The 21,849-nt window shown below is 41.7% G+C and overlaps 1 protein-coding gene across 11 annotated transcripts in view; it reads right to left on the bottom strand.

Moving 5' to 3' along the window:
- The window catches only part of CDC42BPB (CDC42 binding protein kinase beta), a 162,822-nt gene that overhangs the window by 15,668 nt on the left and 125,305 nt on the right, over nt 1-21,849 (bottom strand). For 9 of the 11 annotated variants that reach the window (XM_084838161.1, XM_084838171.1, XM_084838179.1 and 6 more), the window contains 7 exons: nt 21,534-21,602; nt 19,985-20,090; nt 14,331-14,467; nt 11,592-11,731; nt 11,061-11,142; nt 8,937-9,153; nt 7,493-7,555 (listed from right to left, as the gene is read on the bottom strand). In XM_084838161.1, coding sequence (XP_084694287.1) covers nt 7,493-7,555; nt 8,937-9,153; nt 11,061-11,142; nt 11,592-11,731; nt 14,331-14,467; nt 19,985-20,090; nt 21,534-21,602 — 814 coding nt within the window. The remainder of the gene's footprint in view (nt 1-7,492; nt 7,556-8,936; nt 9,154-11,060; nt 11,143-11,591; nt 11,732-14,330; nt 14,468-19,984; nt 20,091-21,533; nt 21,603-21,849) is intronic. The other 2 variants (XM_084838231.1, XM_084838238.1) reach the window with 1 other exon arrangement.

Genomic DNA, 21,849 nt, shown 5'->3' with positions numbered 1-21,849 from the left:
AACCATGAATGGTTGCCAATTTTGTTGTTCTTTATTCGTTCAGTCACTTCCGACTCTTCCTGACTTCATGGACCAGCCCACGCCAGAGCTTCCTGTCGGCCATCGCCACCCCCAGCTCCCCCAAGGTTGAGTCTGTCAACTCCAAATGATGGTTGCCAATTACAAATATAATATTAGGCAAGCTTGGCAGTTTCAAAGTTGTAATTAATGTTTTTCAGGTGATTATCCCTAGCAAGCATGTGAGAGAATACATATATGATCTTGGAAGCTAAGCAGGGTCAGCCTTGGTTAGTACTTGGATGGGAGACTGCCTGGGAATCAGGCTTCCTGCCTTGAGCAGGGGGTTGGACTTGATGGTCTTGTAGGCCTCTTCCAACCCTATGATTCTATGTCATTGAAATACATATATGTCTCAATGTGAAATAGAACCAATCAGTAGTGACAGCAAAAAACTGAAGGTGCAACAACAGCCGTAGTGGAAGAGAACTGAACTCCGTTGAAACAGATGAGTGGTTGTCCACATGTCATGCAACGTTCTTTAGGATGCTATAATTAATTAGTTCAGCCTTCTCCAACCTGGTGCCTTCCAGATGCCTTGGACTACAACTCCCAGTATTCCCATCTGCGATCCTGTCTGAAGGATGCTGGGAGTTGTAGCCTAACACATCTGGAGGACATCAGGTTGGGGAAGGCTGAATTATTGTGTCAACAGTGTTGAGACTTCTGTTTCTTTCTTAAATTTAAGCAATGTAGGGGAAGTACATGCTACTGTCTTTAAATGTTTACAAGTATTCCAATAAAAACGTCTACATAATATAACATTTAAATCACATTAAGTGGGCTTTAATGTTCTCCCTCAAATATTTCAGGTCAAATACTTGTGATGCATTGGGACAAAAAATTAACATGCGGTACTTTTTTTTGCTTTGTTATTTTACTTGTATTCAGTAGAGATGCTAAATTAGTGGTTTTTTTGATGCAAACTGAAATTTTTCTGATGCAAATGACCATATGCGAATTAGCCTAATTTGTACAGAAAAAAATTCCAGTTCACAATTTTTCAGAAGTCCCACATCACTGGTTCTATCAATGAGCTATGGCAACGCCCAGAATTTTTTTTAAAAAAAGCAACTGCTGGTAGTTAGGCTAGACAGAGGCATTTTTATGAGACGAAAAACTGAAATGAAAGTTCATATTTGGCAGGTAACCCAATTTGTGTGAGTGTGACAGAGTCATTAAGTCAAAAGTGTAGGTTTAGCATGATTATATTTAATTGTAACTATGTTATTTTTTAAATGAGAGAGAAATTTAATATTTTATTGATTCTTTTTAAACAAATCTGATTTAGATACTCCCCAAATCCAATTTTAATATACAAAAATCACTGATTTTAATCCACCCTGAATAAAACATACTCAGGAAAAGCCCAGAGAAAACCAGTATCTTGCAAAGTCTATTGTTTGTTTTGCTTGCAAACCCTGTGGTCCCAATAAGTTCTACAAATTATTATTTGGAGCATTTTAATACAGAAGAAGCATTGGAAAGATTTTTTGCAACACATTTGGTGAAAGATAAGTGGCCTCTCAGGAAGGAAAGTCCCTTCTGAAACATGTTGGGCATAATAAAAAGTTTTTCAGGTACCTGAGAATATTTTCTCTTCTGTTTTGGGACACATAAGTGCCTTCCCCACTTGCTGCTTCCCCAATAAGTTTTAAACATACAAAGAAGGAGTGTACATTTGGAATCTCATAACAATTAATGCATAACAAATCTGTATTAAGTGATCCTGAATTTACACTCTTGCTCAGGACAGGAGAAGTGCCTTATTGGGTCAGTCCACCCAATTCAGCATTCTTTGCAAGTAACACAAGTAAGAACATAAAAAGAGCCATGCTGGATCAGACCAAGATCCATCTAGTCCAGCAGTCTGTTGGACCAGCTGCCCACAGGAAACCCTCAACCAGAACCTGAGTGCAACAGCACCATCTCACCCATGTTCCCCAGCAACTGGTATACATAGGCATACTGCTTTTGATCCTGGAGGTAGCAGATAGCTATCATGACTAGTAGCCATTGATAGCAGTCTCCTCCATGAATGTGTCCAATCCAAATTCTCCTCCATGAATGTGTCCAATCGAATCCGGTTAAAGCCATCCAAATTGGTGGCCATCACTACATATTGTGATAGCGAATTCTGTAGTTTAACTATGCACTGTGTTAAGAAGTACTTCCTTTTATCTGTCCTGAATCTCCTGCCATTACTACCTCTCCCAGCAGAGTAGGTACTACTCTGTCCACCAGAAATTGGCAAGTGGTCCATTGCTAGACCATCTCCTTTCTGCCCATCCTTGCTGCAGAGTGAAAACATACTTAAGATTCCCAGCATCAAAAACAAAACCTTCCTATTTCTCTTATCTGGGGAAAGCAAGTACATTTTACATTGTATCTCAAAGGTCAACATACATCAGGGCTATCAGAGAGGCTTTTTCATTAGTAATTCCTCCTTTATAAAGGAAAGCATTTTCATTATTAGCACACAAACAGAATAGGAAGAAAGGTCCTGGAAAATGGAAAGACAGGTAAAGATGATGCAACATCAAAGAGAATACTAAACAATTCTTTGACCCAGTTGGAGAGGTCTGATGGCAGAAGAGACAGTCAGCGTAGAAAAATGGAAGATCGAAAGATGGATTTTAAAAAGAATTTAGGATTACAGTGTGCTTTATTTAAAATAAAATATTCTACAGTTACAATATATGAAATATTAATGCTGGGTGTTAATATTAACCCGATGTAATGTGAATGTGACTGAATCTCATGAAAGCTCAATGCAGTCATTTCATTTTGAATTCTTTGAACCATTCTCTACTCAGTCTTAGTAGCACAAACATTTGCACACTCAGCAAGCCAGTTTGCATGTAATGATGGCAAACCGTGGGTTATTTAACCCATGATTCATTGGGACACATGCCGAGTCTGAGTCGTGTCTGGTTTCTGTAAACAACCTCTAATGGGTGTGATTGGAAGTCGTCAGCATGATGTGCGAACCCAGACTGATGGGTTGTTTAGGGGCTAAACAACCCATCGGTTCAGCTTCTCATGACTGCACCGACTGGAGGTTGTTTACAGTATGCAGAAGCAGCTAATTAACCCATGATTTGCCACCGTGACATCTGAATAGGTCCAACCAGTCTTAAAATGCTGGGGGGAAATCAGAGTAATGCAAAATAAGCATACATCTAAACTGCACAATAATCTTCATACCTGGACAAGTTACATTGTTTCACAGAGATAGAAGACAAAGGGCATGAACCACTTATACTGTGGATGCTGCACCTGCATGAGAAAGACTGCGTGTTCCCCCACCATTCCTCCTGTGGCACATCTATAGGTACCTGTGCAGGCAGCATGAAAAATTATTGGGGGGAATGAGATGTTCCCCATCCAGCCCTCCCTCTGTCCAATGCACTTTTGTTGTGCTACCAACACTGGGCAGGGAGGAAGGACTACAGATAGGCCCTGGGTGAGAAGGGAGGCAGCATTTTACAGAGCCCTATGGGAGTCATCCACGCTTTCACCCACAGTGCAAATTCTTAGACCATGACCTAAGAATTTGGGAAGAAAGTAAACCACTTCATGGATCTCCTAAAAAAATAACCACCTCTGATCACAAAGTAATACATTGCAATTTCAGGCCTTGGCAAGATAGGTTTTCCTGGATAAAGATTCTAGTTTAGACACAAATTTGCTTTGTTAACAATTAACACAATTATAATAACCTCATCAGTGAATGAGTTAAACGAAAACTCTAGTGTCTCTCTTCACTCCTCTGTATAACAGTGTAAAGCTGTTCTATTGATATTGGGCAGGTTAGAAATATTCAAACAGACAAACAAACAAACAAACAAACTTCCTTTCTCCTGTTCTCTGTACATCTAACTCATTCCCTTCATAACAGAATGAGATCCAAACAATTCCATTGAAGCAGTAGCAGAAACACCTCATGACACCATAACTGTTCAATATAATCACATGTCGAGATGCCAGCAAATTTCTCCTGAGTTATATCGGGGTGGGGGTAGGGGTGGAGTTTGTTAAGGCCAACCTCAAAGGTGAGGCAAGCTTTACAAGACCCCGAATTCTTGCTCAGTTTGGACTGAAAAAATCCAGAAGATCTTGGAACATTTTTCTGAGCCAATATGAGGTCCTGAAAAATGACCCAAGACTCAGCCTCTTAATTCTCCCCCTTATCAGTTAATAGAACAAGGTCACCCCATTGCACAGGGGTAGAGTAAGAGGCTTCAGGGGTGAATAATACAGAAGGGATATCTTTCTGCTATTCATATAAAATTTCACAGCAATATAAATAAAAGCATCCATCAAAATTAAAAATAGAAAAGGGCCATATAAATGAGCAGATCAACAACTGAAGAAAGTTGTTCTTTCAGAGAAAGAAAGGGGTTTTTTTTAATGTCTTCAAAAATACAGGGCCAAGGTTGTACATGTGTCTTTTTGCCTCATATACATATATGTTCCAGAACATCAGGCCTACCACTGAAAAGACCCTGCCCATTTGAAGGTTAGTCATGCCTCCCTGTAGGATGGAACTTGGAGCAGGATGCCATCAGAAAACCTTAAGTGTGGGGGGTGGGTTTCATATAGGAGTGGATGTACCTTGCAGACCTAGGCCATTTAGGAAAGTAAAGGTCAAGACAAGCGTTTTGAATTAGGCCCAGAAACAAATTGGCATCTAGTGTAGATATCTTAGATGTTTTATGGGTATGCTGATCTGCGCCTGTCAACAGGCTAGTTGCTGTATTCCGCACTAACTAAAGTTTCTGAACCATCTTCAAAGACAGCCCCACATTACAAAAGTCTGGTCTGCAACTATGTACACACATCTATTTTTTTTGGATATTCTTCTTTTCTTTGATACAAAAAGATGTGATACAGTTTATACTTTGCTACTCATCAGTTCCCTAGAAAACATGGTTCAGAAGATCATGCAATTATTTGCTTTGGGAGCATGCAAAGTGCAAGTGTAATTATACTCTAGGAAAAAATTCTACAGATGTCAGTGGGACTGATCAAATGAGGAGAGTTGTGTTTACTTGCAGGATATGGCCAGAGAGACTCTGACAAAAAATATCCTCTAACCGGAGAAAAATAGGGTTCGATGTCTATTTTTAGCCTAAAACCGAGTTATTCCTTTGAGATAGTCACTTTTCTGAAAGCTCATTTACAAGCCATAAAGATTTTTCATTTTTCGTGTAGTAAATGAGAGCATGAGAAGAGAAATATTTGTCTGAAAATCACCACTGCCTTCTAGATAGTCAGGCGAGAGAAAATCATTCCCGTAACCGAGAAACTGTACCCAATTCCAATTACTCAGGTCTATCAAGAGTGTACATGGAGCAAAGAGCTAGCAAATTTCACTGCTGACATTTAGGGTGCTTTAAGAAGTCATGTTTACTCCACAGCGCTGGCACTCAAAACTGTGTAAATGTGAACTCAGTGAAGCAGGCCTGCACAACTTGTGACGAGCAAAACAAACACACACTTCACATCCATCCATGGTCCCACAAAGGGCTCAATAAAACTCCTGGGACTACAAAAACAGGAGCAGCAGAGAGAAGGTGTTGTCAAACAACTGGCTGGTCATGAATGCATGGCCTGGTAGATTATAAAGTATGTAGCTTTAAAGTGCTTATCACAACATCTACATGAAACTGCTGGGAGAGGCAATCCAGGGACTTGGGTCTGGGTATCATCAATATGCTGATATCATCCATCTCGCTCCCTCCTTTCCATCCAATCCCAAGAAAACACTGGAAGCTTTGAACCAGTACCTGAGTGCAGTAATTGAACGGATGTGAGCTAATAACCTGAGGCTTAATCCAGCCATGACTGAGGTGCTACTGGTCAGTAAGAGAGTTCAACTGGCAGTGGGGTTTTGCCCTATTCTGGATGGCGTTGTACTCCCCTTCAGAGACCAGGTCCATAACTTGGGAGTGCTTCCAGATATTCAGGTGGTGGCTATAGCTAGGTGCATTTTTGCCCAACTTTAGCTAGCGTGACAGTTACGCCCCTTTCCTGGATAAAACAGATCTAGCCACTGTCCCATGGTCACATCCAACTGGATTACTGTAACTCACTCCCTGCAGGCCTGCCCCTGGAAAACATTCAGAAACTTGCGGTGCAAAATGCAGCAGCTAAACTGATTTCTGGAGCTCACTTTGGTGATCTATCACCCCAGTTTTGTTCCATCTGAACTGGGCTCCAGTTTGTTTCTGGGCGCAATTCCAAGTGCTGGTTCTTATCTACAAAGCCCTAAGCAGTTTGGGTCCAGGACATCTGAAGAACTACTTCCTCCCATATGATCCTGTCCACCCACTGTGTTCAGCATCAATGTCCCTGCTATACTATGCAGGCACCACCACTTTCAGAAGCATGACTGGTTAGGACCAGAGACAGTACATTTTCTACTGTGGTACCCACATTGTGAAACTGTTCCCTAGAGAGCTTTGGTTGGCGCTCTCTCTCTCTCTTATGCTTCAGATGAGCCTCTAAGACCTTTATATTTCACAGTTTTTAGTGTTCATAAGAAAAAGAGTCATGTTGAATCAGTCCAAAGGCCTATGTAGTCTTTACATAGCACAACATAATGCTGTAGTATGAACAGCATTATGTTCATACAATGGCCAAACAGGCTGCCTGTGCGAAGCACACAAGTTGGATATGTGTGCAACAGCATCAACCTACTCATGTTCTCCAGCAACTGGTATAGAGACACACACTGCCTTTGAATCTGGAGGTAATATATAGCCATCATTATTAATAGCCACTGATAGCCTTATCCTCCATGAATTTGCCTAATCCCTTTTTAAAGTGATGAAGTTGGCGGCCATCACTACATCTTGTGGTAGCGAATTCCATAGTATACCTAAGCACTGTGTAAAAAAGCACTTCCTTTCATCTGTCCTGAATCTCCCATGGGAAGACCTAGTATTATGGGATAGGGAAGATACACAATGGTGGCCAGGCTCTTAGTTTCAAGAGAGTGTCACAACTAGCATGCCAGCTGATTATGCACCAGCACTGGAGTTGTGCACACTAGGATTTTCATGTACTGCCATTCTATCCCATATTGGCTGATAGAATAGCCAATTCTATAAAAATAGAATAAAAGATAAAAACCTGGCTGGCCTCCTTGAATTCTTGGGTATTCAGTGCCACGTGGACTAGTATAATGGTTCTTACCTGTCTTTAGTGAACGTCAGAACTTTGTCATCCACAATGCCTGCTAAGTCAACTGTTTAATTTTAGGCAGCTCACTGAACAAGTCAGTAGAATTAAGTATGGCCAGCTCATCAGCTAAACAAGTTCTGTGTAAGGAAAGGGCTGCTGTATAACTAACCTTAAAAAAAAAATTTTTTTTAAGAGATGTGGCTCACCCCTCAATATACAACTGCTAAATGTTACAAGAACTTACCATCACGGGTCACCTCTACGACATAGAGACCTTCTTCAGAACCAATTGCTATTCTATCCCGATCTGATAATAGTGAGAAGAGAAAATAGTAATTATAATATAGTTGTATTTTATTAATATATTTGTTAATATAAGCATGCTTGCTAACTCTGAACATCTATTGTTTTAATAGAAAATTTCCATTTGATCATGAAAGTGAGCTGGAGGGACCAAATAGACCTGATTTGCATATAACAATTCCTGGGTTGTTTAACCCAGGAATTGTGGGGGATGAGTGGCAGTGAGTGAGCACACTGCCTCTTGTGCGCTCGTTGCATCCACTTTCAATCAACAACTCAGTGTTTACCCAACGATCTCCCATGGTTTGTTGTTGGGTTAAACTCTGTGATGTTTAACCCCTAAACAACCCAGAGCTCCAGCTTCAGATGTCAAGATAACAACCCAGGAACTGGGTTGTTGGTTGAAAGAGGAAGCACTCCTGCTTAGCCACAACAATTCCTGGGTTAAACAATCCAGGAATTATTGCTATGTGCAAACTGGGTCATTATATCTATGTTAGTACAACTATACTGGATCCCAATTTATTTCTGGGCACAATTAAAAGCATTAGTTCTAACACCGAAAACCCTAATAGGGTAATGCTATACATTCAGAAGCAAGTCCCACAAAGCTCAATGGCGCTTACTCCTAGGATGTATTGCAGCCTAAATGGCCTGAGCCCAGGTTATCTAAGCAAAATCACTGGAGGAAGCTCTGCTCTAAATTCTTACTCTTTCAGAGATTAGAATGGTGGGGAGAATGGGTGGGCTTCTTCAGCACAGTAGTGCCCTCACTTTAGAACTCCTTCCATAGGGAAGCCCTCCAGGCTAATACCATCCTCACTTCCTAAAATGACCGAAGAAGTTTCTGTTCTAGCAAGCATTCAGGCTAAAGTGAGGGGGATTGTTATTTTAACCAGCCTGGTAATTTATATTGCTGCACCTATGTGCTGTGTGGTTTTAAACTGCTCTTAGTATGTTATTTTATTTAGTAGTTTAAAATGGTTTTTACGTGGTGCTATTGTGATAATTTGGGTAGCTGCCCTGAGGGCCTTTGTGCATCAGGCAGGATATAAATATGAAAATAAATAATCTCTCCAAATGAGGACTGTTGGGAAAATCTTCACAATTCTATTTTAACACTTTCTTAGTGTATGAGCTATTTTTCTTTAAGCCACAAAGCAATGAGCAAAGAAATAAGAAAAATCATTCAAGCACAGCAGATGCCTACTAGAAGTAGAGTTAATCATAATTAGCTTTTAAAAATCAATTAGAGAATTTCACACTACTAAGCTTTTCTGGGCAGAGATGCAGATTAGGAATAATACATTCAAAGATAGCAATGCATTAGCTCCATTTGCAGCTGTAACAGCCCACAATCAAACATGTTGTTATAGCTGACATACCTATAATCGCAGCAGCTAAGCTGGTTTTAATGAGAGGAAGAGTACTGTCATAAGCTTCCTGTGGTATGTGTACAACTTGGTTTTTGAGTTTATTTTTGTGCAGAATAGATTTCAGCCCCTCTAGGATTCCAACCCATTTTCGCTTTTCATTCTCGTTTTCTGTTAGGATCAGCAGAGAGCAGGTCTTCGAAGGTGAGCCTAAGAGAGAAGCTGTCACCTTGACAGCAAGAGGAAGCAAAATGAAAACCGTCAAGTGAAATTTTGCTCTCTATCGTAGGAGAAACACATCGGTTAAAGCTACTGGCAAATATATCATATGCAATGGCTTGGTAAAGGTGACAGCTTTAAAAGGAACAATTCCTGCACGTTGAAGTCTTATGTGTAAAACCCAGTTTCAAGAAACCTTCTATTCATCCTGACATTGTCCTCAGTACAATGGCTCAGCAATTATTTCAGTATCTGTTTTAAGGTTTGGCCTAATTCTTGTACTTAAAACATTTCTGAACACGGATCAGTGGAATGGGCATTCAAACAGGCATCCATGACTGAAATGGGGCAAGGAAGCACTAGCTGTTGCCAAGCCAACCGCGATATGCTCCCTCTTCCCCCTGACACCTGCCCCCTTACAAACACTTTTGCAGCTTTTTGTAAAGGACTGTGGAAAACTGATGGCAAAGGAGGATTTTTTTTTTATTGGCATGAAGTATTGCAAGAAGCTTAGCACTACTCAGTCTGGAGTAATTGTAGCATTATGTTGCTATTTACTACATACTACATATTTTCTCATGATGTGTGGTAAAAAACCTCCTTACTGCTTGGCAGGGTGATACTAATGATCCAGCTATCCTGGGGTGAGATAGCTCATCCTGACGAACTCTGGTAATCTGTTATCAAGGTTTGTTAAATGAGTATTTTGGTTCTTGTAAAGCATGTCAGCTGCCAAAAACAAGGGTTGCTAGAAGCAGAGGGATGGTTTGTATGGGCTATCTGCTAATAGACATTGCACACTGTTGATTCATTTGAAAAGGCATTATCTTGGCAACCTAGCAGGGGGCAGATACAGTTGCTTCTGGACTGGGCCAGGACAGGCTTAAGATGTATGCAGCCACATACCAGAGGCTGCATACAAGCAGCCTGCTACTTGCAATGGGCAAATTTTCAAACCCTGAAAAATATAAAGTATATAATCATGTGCAAACACATGTGATAGGGTTGTGTAAACTAACTGAATATATTTTTAGCATTGTCCCATCACCCAAAATGTTTTCTGCTTTCTAGAAAGTGAGAATATGTCAAGGGCTCCTTGGAGGCCTCTCTCAGTCTAATCCAGTAGCCAAGTCCAGACACAGACAAAGGGATTTTTTTCAAAGCTTTATTCTTCTTTTATAACTTAATAACTCTACAGGTAGCAACTAGATCTGAGCAGCAGAGTACCTATGCCCTAAGTTGAAACAGTTGGTCCCTGTTTGAAAGGGAATTACTGGCAGACCCCTGAACTTAAGGACTAGGGAGAGTCCCTCCCCTTTTCCCTTGGATCCTCGGGGCGCAGCCGTTGTTTGCGCGCCAACCGGGCACTGCGCCTTTCTGCGCCCTCCATCTGGCGCTGCTCTCTGCGTCTGCGTCGCGCATCCACCAAGTCTGCTATCTCTGCTCGGTCACTCCCTGGACTGCTTTCTAATCTAGGAATGCTGGTGGGAGGAATCTCCGTCAGCTGTGGGCCCTGGGAAAGAGGAGCGCGCTCCTCTCCCAGGAGCGACTGCTCTTCCTCAGAATTAGAACTACTCTGGGATTCTATGGGCTCAGTGTGCACCCTGACAGAATACTACCAATTTGTGTAAATGAATATCTGAAAGTTCAAATTACGAAAAATAAAAAGGCAAATTGTAAACACACAATCTGCCCTTCACAGAGCAGTTGAAGTGAATGTCAAACTCCCTTTAATAACTTTTAAAAGCTTCCCTTTACCTATGCAGGTCCATTCCATAACTGTGATATTTGAAACTCGGATTCACACTAGGCAATACAATTATTCGTCATTCGTTCATAGAAGTGAGGCATGAGCATAAGAAGTTAGAACTAAGTAAAGCATGAACTACATGCGACAAACTAATCCAATAGTCTTACCCTGAATATACAAGGGACATCTTTGCGGGTTGCATGTATAACATCTGATGCTAGGACTGAGCTCACCGAAAAATCTTCATCTCTATAAGAAACCAAATAATACAAGTCAGCTGAACTTGGACTAATCTATTTAAAAATATAGCCAGAGCAAACATTATCAATCTCCTTTCCCAAGGAAGGAAATTAATACATAACTTGGTGCAATTCTGGTTTCATTAGTTCTTGGGTACACATATGCTTGATATAGTACTATTACTTTGTATCAGAGAGACCAGGACAGGAAAAGGAAGGACAAAGTAAGAGCGTGTGAGAGTGCAAAGCTCACTCTCCTCTCATATTGCATACAAACATGGTCTCTATGTTTTGACATAACGCCTACCCATATAAACAAAGCATGCTGCATAATATTAATGAAAATTAAGTGGTTGTGCCATTTTTCTGTTTGCATGACACGCTTATGCTGGTTTTCTCTTTGACACAATTAATGCAAAGGAAAAATTGTGGCTTATCACTGCAATGGCCAATACAAACCTGAGATCTAGGACTTGACTTGCAACAACTCCTGGCTGAGTGGATTTTCCTTCAGGCACATCATAGAGGAAGAGTTTACAGTCACAGACAACTGCATAGGCCCGCTGCCACCCTTTCTTAACTCCTGTTGGCTTTGGAACCTGTTAATAGATATCATTCGCAGCTTTGTAGACAAAGCAGAGGAAGCACCTTGGGGAAAATCTTCCTCCTCCTTCTAACTACTACTAACAAAATAACAACAATACATGACATTTTTAGTGTTACATTTGACAGGTTTTCAGTGCTACAATTTCTGTGACATGGGTTGAGCTTCCTGAGCTTGGAGGCATGTTCAACAGGGTTATAAGGAACCCATGAACATCAAGAACTCTGGATACTATGGGTTATGAGTTCATGGGACACCAAACTGCCTGTGACACCCACTCCCCACAATGGCCCACTCTGCAATTTTTTTCTTTCTCTCTTTAAAGAAGGTCCTTTATTTTTTCCCCAGACACAGTAGCATTCCCTTGCTAGGTTTCACATGTGACAACGACCTTAGCATGTAACACTAAACCATCATTTAGCACTATCTGCACGAGCTGGATCAAGCCCAAGCAAAGCCATGGGCTTGTGTGTTCCCACCTCCTTCTCCCATGCAGCCAGAATAAGGACTTAGACAGCATTTAGTTCCACTTTCAGTGAATCTGAGCTTACCATTGCACACAAACCTGAGATCATGGTTTATCACAAACTCTGGTTAGTTAAACAAGCCACCTTAATATCCCATGACTGAAGTTGGCTTATTTAGAAACTGACCAGAGGTTGTGATAAACCACAATCAACAAAAAGTCGGTTTTTAAAAATTTATTTCAATATTTATATACTGCCTGTCCTCAGCATTTCCAAGATTCACTGAAAGCGGAACTAAATGCTGGCCCAGTCTTTCTCAGCTGTGTGGGAGGAGGAACAAGGAACACACAAGCCCAAGCTTTTGCTCAGGGTCATGAACATCGTGCTAAACCATGGTTTCCCAGTAAACATAGAGCCATGCTCCCTTGAGCGTGCACACTGTGGAAGCAGGATGCCCTCCAAAATGCTAGCCTAGTTCTAGAATGTTCTGAAATGAGGCTCTGCACTGGCGCAAAACCTGTATGTTGGACGGCACTCAGATCACAAAAAATCTAACATTCCACTACCTATTTAAAATTAACTTCAGGATGTGTATGCCTCAGTCTTGTAACTGGAAAATATCAAAGGGAGGGACAAGACAGCCAAGGGTGTTTATCCTTCCCAATTAAGCTTAGCTAGAAACAGAATCCATTTAATCTTTCACAGAATTCTCTCCCAGTTTGCAGTCAGTCGCATTTCAGCTGCCAGTTTCCAGTACTCCATATCAAACCACCTGCCATGCTCACTAGTATAAGGATTAGCACTAAGGGGATTACTATGAATTGTAAACAAAACCTGGGGGTTCTATCACAATTTAGGAAGAAGGAACGGGGCAGAGGGGTTAGGGAAGATCCTCTTCAGCAGTTTGCCCCTTCTAGTATGTCTGATGCTAGTATGGTATAAATCAAGCCTCACACTGTGAAAAGGTTTTTCTAATATACCTAGATAATCAAGTGCCTTCCAGCTACTGCATCTGTTAGGAAGCAGTGTACTAAATGATAGAAAGGAAGCTATTTTATTTTCTTGCTCTTTTTTCACTTTAACTTCTGCATGTAATTTGTGTTCAGCTGAACATATCTCATGCGATACCAAAAAAGGCTGTTTCTTTTTCATGTTTCTCTTCTTGCTTACTCGATATATACATGCATACATACATACAGAAAGTAAGTAATTTAATTTAAAAGGCCATGTAAGAGATGCTACAAACCCCATCCCTTAATGTTTTAGCCTACCTGTTCCCTGTTTAGCATTTATATCTGAAATGCTGTTGCATCTACCCTTTCTTTTTTGTACTATACTTACCTGTCGGCTGGGTGTATGCAGGGGAAGGCAATCTACTAGATACCCTGGTCCTGAGTTGTTTAGGGCTTTGTATGTTAACAACAGAACCTTGAACATGTCTCGGTAGCTAATAGGCAGCCGTTGCAGTTCTGTTAACACAGGTGTAATGTGTATATAGCTGGGTGCCTCACTGAGCACCCTGGCAGCTGCATTCTACACTAGCTGCAGCTTGCGAACTAGGTGCATCGGCAGACCCACATAAGAGTGCATTACAGTAGTCTAATCATAAGATTAACAGTGCATGAACCAGAGGCTAGGCTATCCCTACCCCTAGAATGGGCATAGTTGTCATACCAGTCGAGGTCTGTAGTGAGCACTCCAAACACAACGGTGGATCCAGGAGCACCCTCAAACTATGGACCTGTTCCTTCAGAGGAAACAGATGGTTTAACTAAACTCAGTGCTTTTTCTAAACTGTAATCTGCTGAGGTGAGGTGTAGAAACTGAAAGGAGAGTTTAAAAAAAAGCAGTTAAGAAAAAAAAACATTCTGTATTTGTTACAAAATGCACGGAACAAGTGCAGTGAAGGAACCTTTGCACCTGATATACAATTTATTGTATGATTACAGTTTTAAATGTCATAATTTGATATGGCGCTGAACTTGATTATTTGTCTGTGTACCTAATGATCTCTATAAATCAAAATACAGGATTTGAGGTTAACAATTCAATCCAGCCTAACCTTAAAAACACCACTGATAAGGTCACAATCCCCACTCCCACCCCCCCGGGACCTCAAATTCTTACCTTAACATAGCCTTTGTAGGCTGTTCCTATGCCTCTTTGAACATCTACTCCAAGGGGTCTCTTGGCTTGCTCTGGAGGTATAGGGCAGACTTGTGGGGTGCTGTCCTTGCAGGAAACATGGCATGCAAATGAACAAACTAAAGAAGAAAAAGTGAACTTGTCAAAGCTCTTTGCTATTACCCAATGAAGGTACAGATCAGTGAGAAATGACTGGCAGAACTGGGAATGCATAGGAACACAGCATCATGAAAGCACACTTTGCTTCTCTTGTCTATAATTAGGGTGAATACTGTTCAACCATGAACAACTTCATTGCTCCTAAAATTATGCTGTCAAATCCAAGGAGAGAAGGTCCATCGATCCGTAGCAATGAACACAGCAGATAATCTTGTGGCTCCTTAAAGACTAACAAATGTAGCCAGGGCCCACTTCAACAGAAAGTTTATCTCACAATATATTTGTTTAGTTTTTAAGGTGTCGCAGGACGCTTTTTAGTTTCAAAAAATACGCTATTTTTAAATGCCTTCTACACTGCCTTTCCAAATACTTAAGTGTTCTAAACAGCTGTTACTAGGTGTCATTTTGACCTACTACTTAAATAATTAACCTCTTTAAAAGCTCCTTTATAGGTCTTTTTCTAAAGAGAAAATGAAACCTGTGGGCAGAATGCAACACAGATTTAAAAGTGTTTTTATACCAGCTCAAATTAGATTCAGTAAGTACTCCAGCAAAGGAGATCGTTACCTTGTCGTGGTGCTGGAGCTTGAGCACCTCAATGACACCATGAGCTAAACCGTAAAGGGACACCCAAGACGGGAAAGTCATGGCAGAGAAGTCAGACTAAATACAATCCCTGGGGAAGGTAACAGCAACCCACCCCAGTACTCTTGCCGTGAAAACTAAATGGATCAGTACAACCAGAGATATGTCGGTATACCATTGGAAGATGGGACTCCCAGGTTGGAAGATGGTCCAAATGCTACTGGGGAGGAACAGAGGATAGGTTCAACTAGCCCCAGATGTGATGACGCAGCTAGCTCAAAGCCGAAAGGACGGCTAGCGGCCAACGGTGCTGGTGGTGAATGACAAAGCCGAGGTTCTAAAGATCAACACACCATAGGAACCTGGAATGTAAGATCTATGAGCCAGGGCAAATTGGATGCGGTTACTGGGGAGATGTCAAGATTAAATATAGACATTTTGGGTGTCAGTGAACCGAAATGGACTGGAATGGGCCACTTCACATCAGAGGACCACCAGATCTACTACTGTGGACAAGAGGACCACAGAAGAAATGGCGTAGCCTTCATAATTAATAATAAAGTGACTAAAGCAATGCTTGGATACAATCCAAAAAATGGCAGAATGATCTCAATTCGAATTCAGGGTAAGCCATTTAACACCACAGTGATCCAAATATACGCCCCAACCACAGATGACGAAGCAGAAGTAGATCAGTTCTATGAGGATCTGCAGCACCTACTGGATAATACGCAAAAAAGAGATGTTATTTTCATTACAGGAGACTGGAATGCTAAGGTGGGTAGTCAAGCGACACCTGGAATTACAGGTAAGCATGGTCTGGGAGAACAAAATGACACGGGACATAGGCTGGTAGAATTTTGTCAAGACAACTCACTGTGCATAACACTCTCTTCCAAAAACCTAAAAGATGACTTTATATATGGACTTCACCAGATGGTCGACACCGAAATCAGACTGACTACATCCTTTGTAGCCAAAGGTGGCGGACATCTATACAGTCGGTAAAAACAAGACCTGGAGCTGACTGTAGTTCAGATCACGAACTTCTTATTGCACAATTTAGAATCAGACTAAAGAGAATAGGGAAGACCCACACAGCAGTTAGATATGAGCTCACTAATATTCCTAATGAAGATGCCGCGGAGGTGAAGAATAGATTTAAGGGACTAGATTTAGTAGATAGGGTCCAGGAAGAACTATGGACAGAAGTTCGCAACATTGTTCAGGAGGCGACAACAAAAAACGTCCCAAAGAAAAGAAAACCAAGAAGGCAAGATGGCTGTTTGCTGAGATGCTGGAAGTAGCCCAGGAAAGAAGGAAAGCAAAAGGCAACAGCGATAGGGGGAGATATGCCCAATTAAATGCAAAATTCCAGAGGTTAGCCAGAAGAGATAAGGAATTATTTTTAAACAAGCAATGCGCAGAAGTGGAAGAAGATAATAGAATAGGAAGGACAACAGACCTCTTCCAGAAAATCAGAAACAGTGGAGGCAAATTCTAAGCAAAAATGGGTATGATCAAAAACAAAGATGGCAAGGACCTAACAGAAGCAGAAGAGATCAAGAAAAGGTGGCAAGAATATATGGAAGATCTGTATACGAAGGATAATAATATCGGGGATAGATTTGACGGTGTGGTCAGTGAACTAGAGCCAGACATCCTGAAGAGTGAGGTTGAATGGGCCTTAAGAAGCATTGCTAATAACAAGGCAGCAGGAGACGACGGTATCCCAGCTGAACTGTTTAAAATCTTGCAAGATGATGCTGTCAAGGTGATGCATGCCATATGCCAGCAAATTTGGAAAACACAAGAATAGCCATCAGATTGGAAAAAAATCAACTTATAGCCCTACACCAAAAAAGGGAAACACTAAAGAATGTTCAAACTATCGAACAGTGGCACTTATTTCACATGCCAGTAAGGTAATGCTCAAGATCTTGCAAGGGAGACTCCAGCTATTCATGGAACGAGAATTGCGAGATGTACAAGCTGGGTTTAGAAAAGGCAGAGGAACTAGAGACCAAATTGCCAATATCCGCTGGATAATGGAGAAAGCCAGGGAGTTTTAGAAAAACATCTATTTCTGTTTTACTGACTATTCTAAAGCCTTTGACTGTGTGGATCATAACAAACTGTGGCAAGTTCTTGGTGGTATGGGGATACCAAGTCATCTTGTCTGCCTCCTGAGGAATCTGTATAACGACCAAGTAGCAACGGTAAGGACAGACCACGGAACAACGGACTGGTTTAAGATTGGGAAAGGTGTAAGGCAGGGTTGTATACTCTCACCCTACCTATTCAACCTCTACGCAGAACACATCATACGACGTGCTGGGCTTGATGAAGCCAAGGCTGGAGTTAAAATCGCTGGAAGAAACATTAACAATCTCAGATATGCAGATACCACTTTGATAGCTGAAAGCCAGGAGGAGCTGAGGAACCTTATGATGAAGGTGAAAGAAGAAAGTGCAAAAGCTGGGTTGCAGTTAAACCTCCAAAAAACCAAGATTATGGCAACCAGCTTGATTGATAACTGGCAAACAGAGGGAGAAAACGTGGAGGCAGTGACAGACTTTGTATTTCTAGGCACAAAGATTACTGCAGATGCTGACCGCAGCCAGGAAATCAGAAGACGTTTACTTCTTGGGAGGACAGCAATGACAAATCTTGATAAAATAGTTAAGAGCAGAGACATCACACTGACAAAGGTCCGCATAGTTAAAGCAATGGTATTCCCTGTAGTAACCTATGGCTGCAAGGGCTGGACCATAAGGAAGGCTGAGCGAAGGAAGATAGATGCTTTTGAACTGTGGTGTTGGAGGAAAATTCTGAGAGTGCCTTGGACTGCAAGAAGATCAAACCAGTCCATACTCCAGGAAATCAAGCCAGACTGCTCACTTGAGGGAATGATATTAAAGGCAAAACTGAACTACTTTGGCCACATAACGAGAAGACAGGATACCCTGGAGAAGATTCTGATGCTAGGGAAAGTGGAAGGCCAAAGGAAGAGGGGACAACCAAGGGCAAGATGAATGGATGATATTCTGGAGGTGACAGACTCGACCTTGGGGGAGCTGGGGGTGGCAACAGCTGACAGGAAGCTCTGGTGTGGGCTGATCCATGAAGTCACGAAGAGTCGGAAGCGACTGAGCGAATAAACAACAACAAAGCCTAAGATCATTTTTAAAGATCAATTTTTATTTGCTTCTGAAATGTTTTGAAAGCATTTAAAAACCAGGGTCCATACATTTTGGCTGGCCCTGGTAGCCAGCTGAAATTTGTGCCTGCCATCAACTTTGCCCTTGCCCCAAGTGTCTTTTGTCTGACCAAAAAGCTCAGCTTTGGGGCCCAGCACAATTGCAGGGATGAGTACTCCGTCATCGTACTCAGCTTGGCCTCTGAAGCCAAGCATGAATGCATAATTGATCCCTGCCCACCTCCGCAGCTCCAAGCTGGATTCAGCTTCATGCTTGCTCGAGGGGGAGGGAGTGCTCACCATGGTGAATGTAACATGTAAATTTGTGGACTCCTGTTTAGAAGTAACTATTTGGTTCTAACAGTAACTTACACTGCAAAAGAACCTGTTGCAATGATAAAGAGTTATTAACACAGTTGCAAGTATCCTTAGATCCATGTATCCCGCACTTTTGAATCTGCTGGCACAGCTCTTTTCTGGAATCAAAGCAAAGGCACACCCCACTTTTACACTCAAAAAGATACATATATGTATTCTCAATGAGCTCCCAACACAATAAACCGTCATCTTCTATGCAGTAGTGGAAAAGCCAGCTAATACTGCTACCTGGCCATCACTCTTCTCCAAGTCAGGGGAAGTTCAGGGGTGGGATTTTCCCAGAACTCAAGAGGTGAGACTGTGCTTTTCAGGCAATCGTGATACTTCTGAGACTTTTTCATAACTGCCAGCTGTAGCATTTGCCACATCAGGGAAGCCCACTGTCCTCACTCCCTTCACTCAGGATTGTGTCACTAAACATATATTGGCAGTGGCGGGGAGTGGGGGGGCATCATTGCTGCAGGGAGCCTCCCTCTTTCAATGGGCAGAAAGTGGTAGATACACCCAAGATCGCAATTTAATTTTGTATGACATGCTCCAGCACCTCTTGTGCCACACAGTCTGGAAATCACTGCCTTAAGATATTGTTGTACATGTCAGCATCAGTCAGCACAGATTTCCTGTGACAGGGGTGGTCCACATGCAGTATGTGCCACTGCTGCTGTCTACCAAATTATTATTTTTTTTACAAACAAAATGGCACTCTGTAGCAGCTATGGAACACTAAAAGGTGAAATTTAGCTTGCAAACAAGGTAAACTTAACCCTTTTAGCACTGCTGAGTGCTACGGAGTGGTTTGTTGCCAAATTTCAGTGGCATATCATCTATTCAATTAAAACAAAAATTTAAATGATGCAGCACGCCCAGGGCGGTGGGGGTCTGAGAGGTGAAAATGCCCTCAGACCTCCCACAGTTGCCCACTCCTGCCTATGGCATCAGGACTCTCCTACACATACCAAGCTGCTTGAATGAAGCAGGCAAATGCTAGGTAGTATTTCTGTCCTAACTGGAAACAGTTCCTTCTTCTTGTTTATTATTCAGCACATTTTTATAGCACCCCTCCATCATAACATCACTGTACAACATAAAAGAAATCTAATGTCATCGTTTCATTTCCTGAATTGTGTTGCTTGACACCACCTCTCATTGATGACCTGTTGAAACTACTTGACAGGGAAAGATGCTTGTGTATATTAAGCTCACGTGCATAAAGTTCAAATGTATGCTTTCCTTCCACATAACTGCTTTGCTGCTATAAAGATGGAGAATTATGCTGTTAAATTGCTGAGTGTTTAGGAGATTTAAACCAACTTACCTTCACAAGCATAGCCCTGTCTCATCAATCCAATCATGAGGGATGTGCAATGGCTGCACTGAGTGGGACTTGAAAAGGTTTTGATACTGAGTTGATGAGCTTTAGGCTGAAACATAAATTCAGGATAAATCAGGATGAAAATTCATTGAAAAATCAGCACATCTGACTAGAAACTAGTACCTCAACTGCACAAGCTCCCATTTCAATAGACCTTGTTTTGCTGGACTGGTGGTAGTCCTGACACAGTCCTTCTTGACTTGCAATGGGACTTGGACAGGAGCCATTTCCTAACAGACTGTGCACACAATATATTTAGATTCTCCCTTGATACCAAAGTGCTTCTTGGAAGTAGAGCTTAGAAGTACTTATCTAAAAATCACATTGTTTTTGAATTCTAAACTCTGCTGCACAGTGGAAGCAGAGCAGACGGCCCACCTCAAAGCTCCTAACACAGACACAGGGGTTGCCTTGTCTCTTCACTCAGAGAAGATCTTGCCACTTGTATTGCCCCTCCACCCCCAAAACACATTGGGTATGCTGGCACTACAAAAAAAGCACACACACAGTACATGAGAACTGTACATGGAAGGTTTTCAAGTGGGGAAAGTAATAGAGTACAATGGTATCAATGCTTTGTGCCTGATTCACAGTCTTAGGACCACTACCGTGCTGTGCTGGGCTGGACTTGTTATTAGGAATTTCTCTGCACATATAAAAAGCACGTAGTAAATATTTTCCCCTACCTCTGGTATTTAAGCTTCATACTGAACAGGCCACTGCTTTAGGGTTGTTTTTAAACATCGTTTCCAGTGAGTAATGAGGTTCATTTGGCTCCCTCCCTTTTCTGCCTTTGGGAAGCTGCTATGTACTTTTGATTTCACCTAGTTTTTGGTTTCATCTGGGAAAAAATGTGTCTCTCCTGTTGATTATCATCTGGTTATTTAATTCTGCTCCTGGTTTTTGTATTGCATTTACATTGGCTGCATTATGTTTTGATTGTTTTATTGTAAGTGATCTGTCTGTCTTTAAAGCCCAGCATAGAATCAGACTGCCCATCATGACTATTTAAAGTATATGTTACATAAACAGTCCAGAACTGTAACCTGAAATCAAATGCATTCTGACACTCCAACCAAGTTAAAACCATGAGTAAGAAACCACATGGAGGACTACTTCATTTCACACAGGTCTGCACAACTTGTGGCCCATCAAGCCAAACATAGCTCATGAGCCTGGCCTGCAAGCCCCCCCCCCCCCCCCGGGTAATTTTTTATAGTCCCAGGCAGACAGCAGAAACTGGAGGATTATTGAACGAGCCCCTTTTGGGCTGCCACACATGGCAAGTCGGGTGCATTTGGCTTGGTGGGTAGTAACAAACAGTGCAGCAAAAATAATCCTAATAAATCAATGGACAAACTCATACATGATCAAGCACACATATACAGACATGACTAAACACAGAGATGGATCATGTATGAAGCCACAATCCTTTTTACACCCCCTCCCCTCCCACAGTTCTAAGCAAAAGAAACCATCAAGGCCCCCATACCTTTGGTACAGCTATGGACTGAATGGTGGGGGAGGGAGCAGCAAGCGTCCTCTGAAGCCGAATTGGTTCCTGAATTGCAAAAAACTACAGTTGAGCAAGATTTGAGACTTCTAGGATTTCATGTACATTTGCTCAGGCAACTATGTTGAGTACCTTTTTAAAGGTTAGTAAGAGCCGAAACTGCAAAATGCAGTGTTGTTCCAGATTTACTAGAACTAGGTTTGTAGAACAGAAAGACTCATAGGAAAGCCTGCACTCTAGCAAGCAACAGAAGGTAAACAAGTAAAAAAGCAGAGCTCAATGATATGCTGGGAGC

The sequence above is a fragment of the Heloderma suspectum genome, chromosome 1, assembly GCF_057233095.1.
Source record: "Heloderma suspectum isolate Gila_16-S chromosome 1, 16-S_ref, whole genome shotgun sequence".
In the NCBI taxonomy this organism is placed as follows: Eukaryota; Metazoa; Chordata; class Lepidosauria; order Squamata; family Helodermatidae; genus Heloderma; species Heloderma suspectum.
The sequence above is the reverse complement of the archived record's forward strand: the minus strand, read 5'-3'. Positions and strand labels throughout refer to the sequence as shown.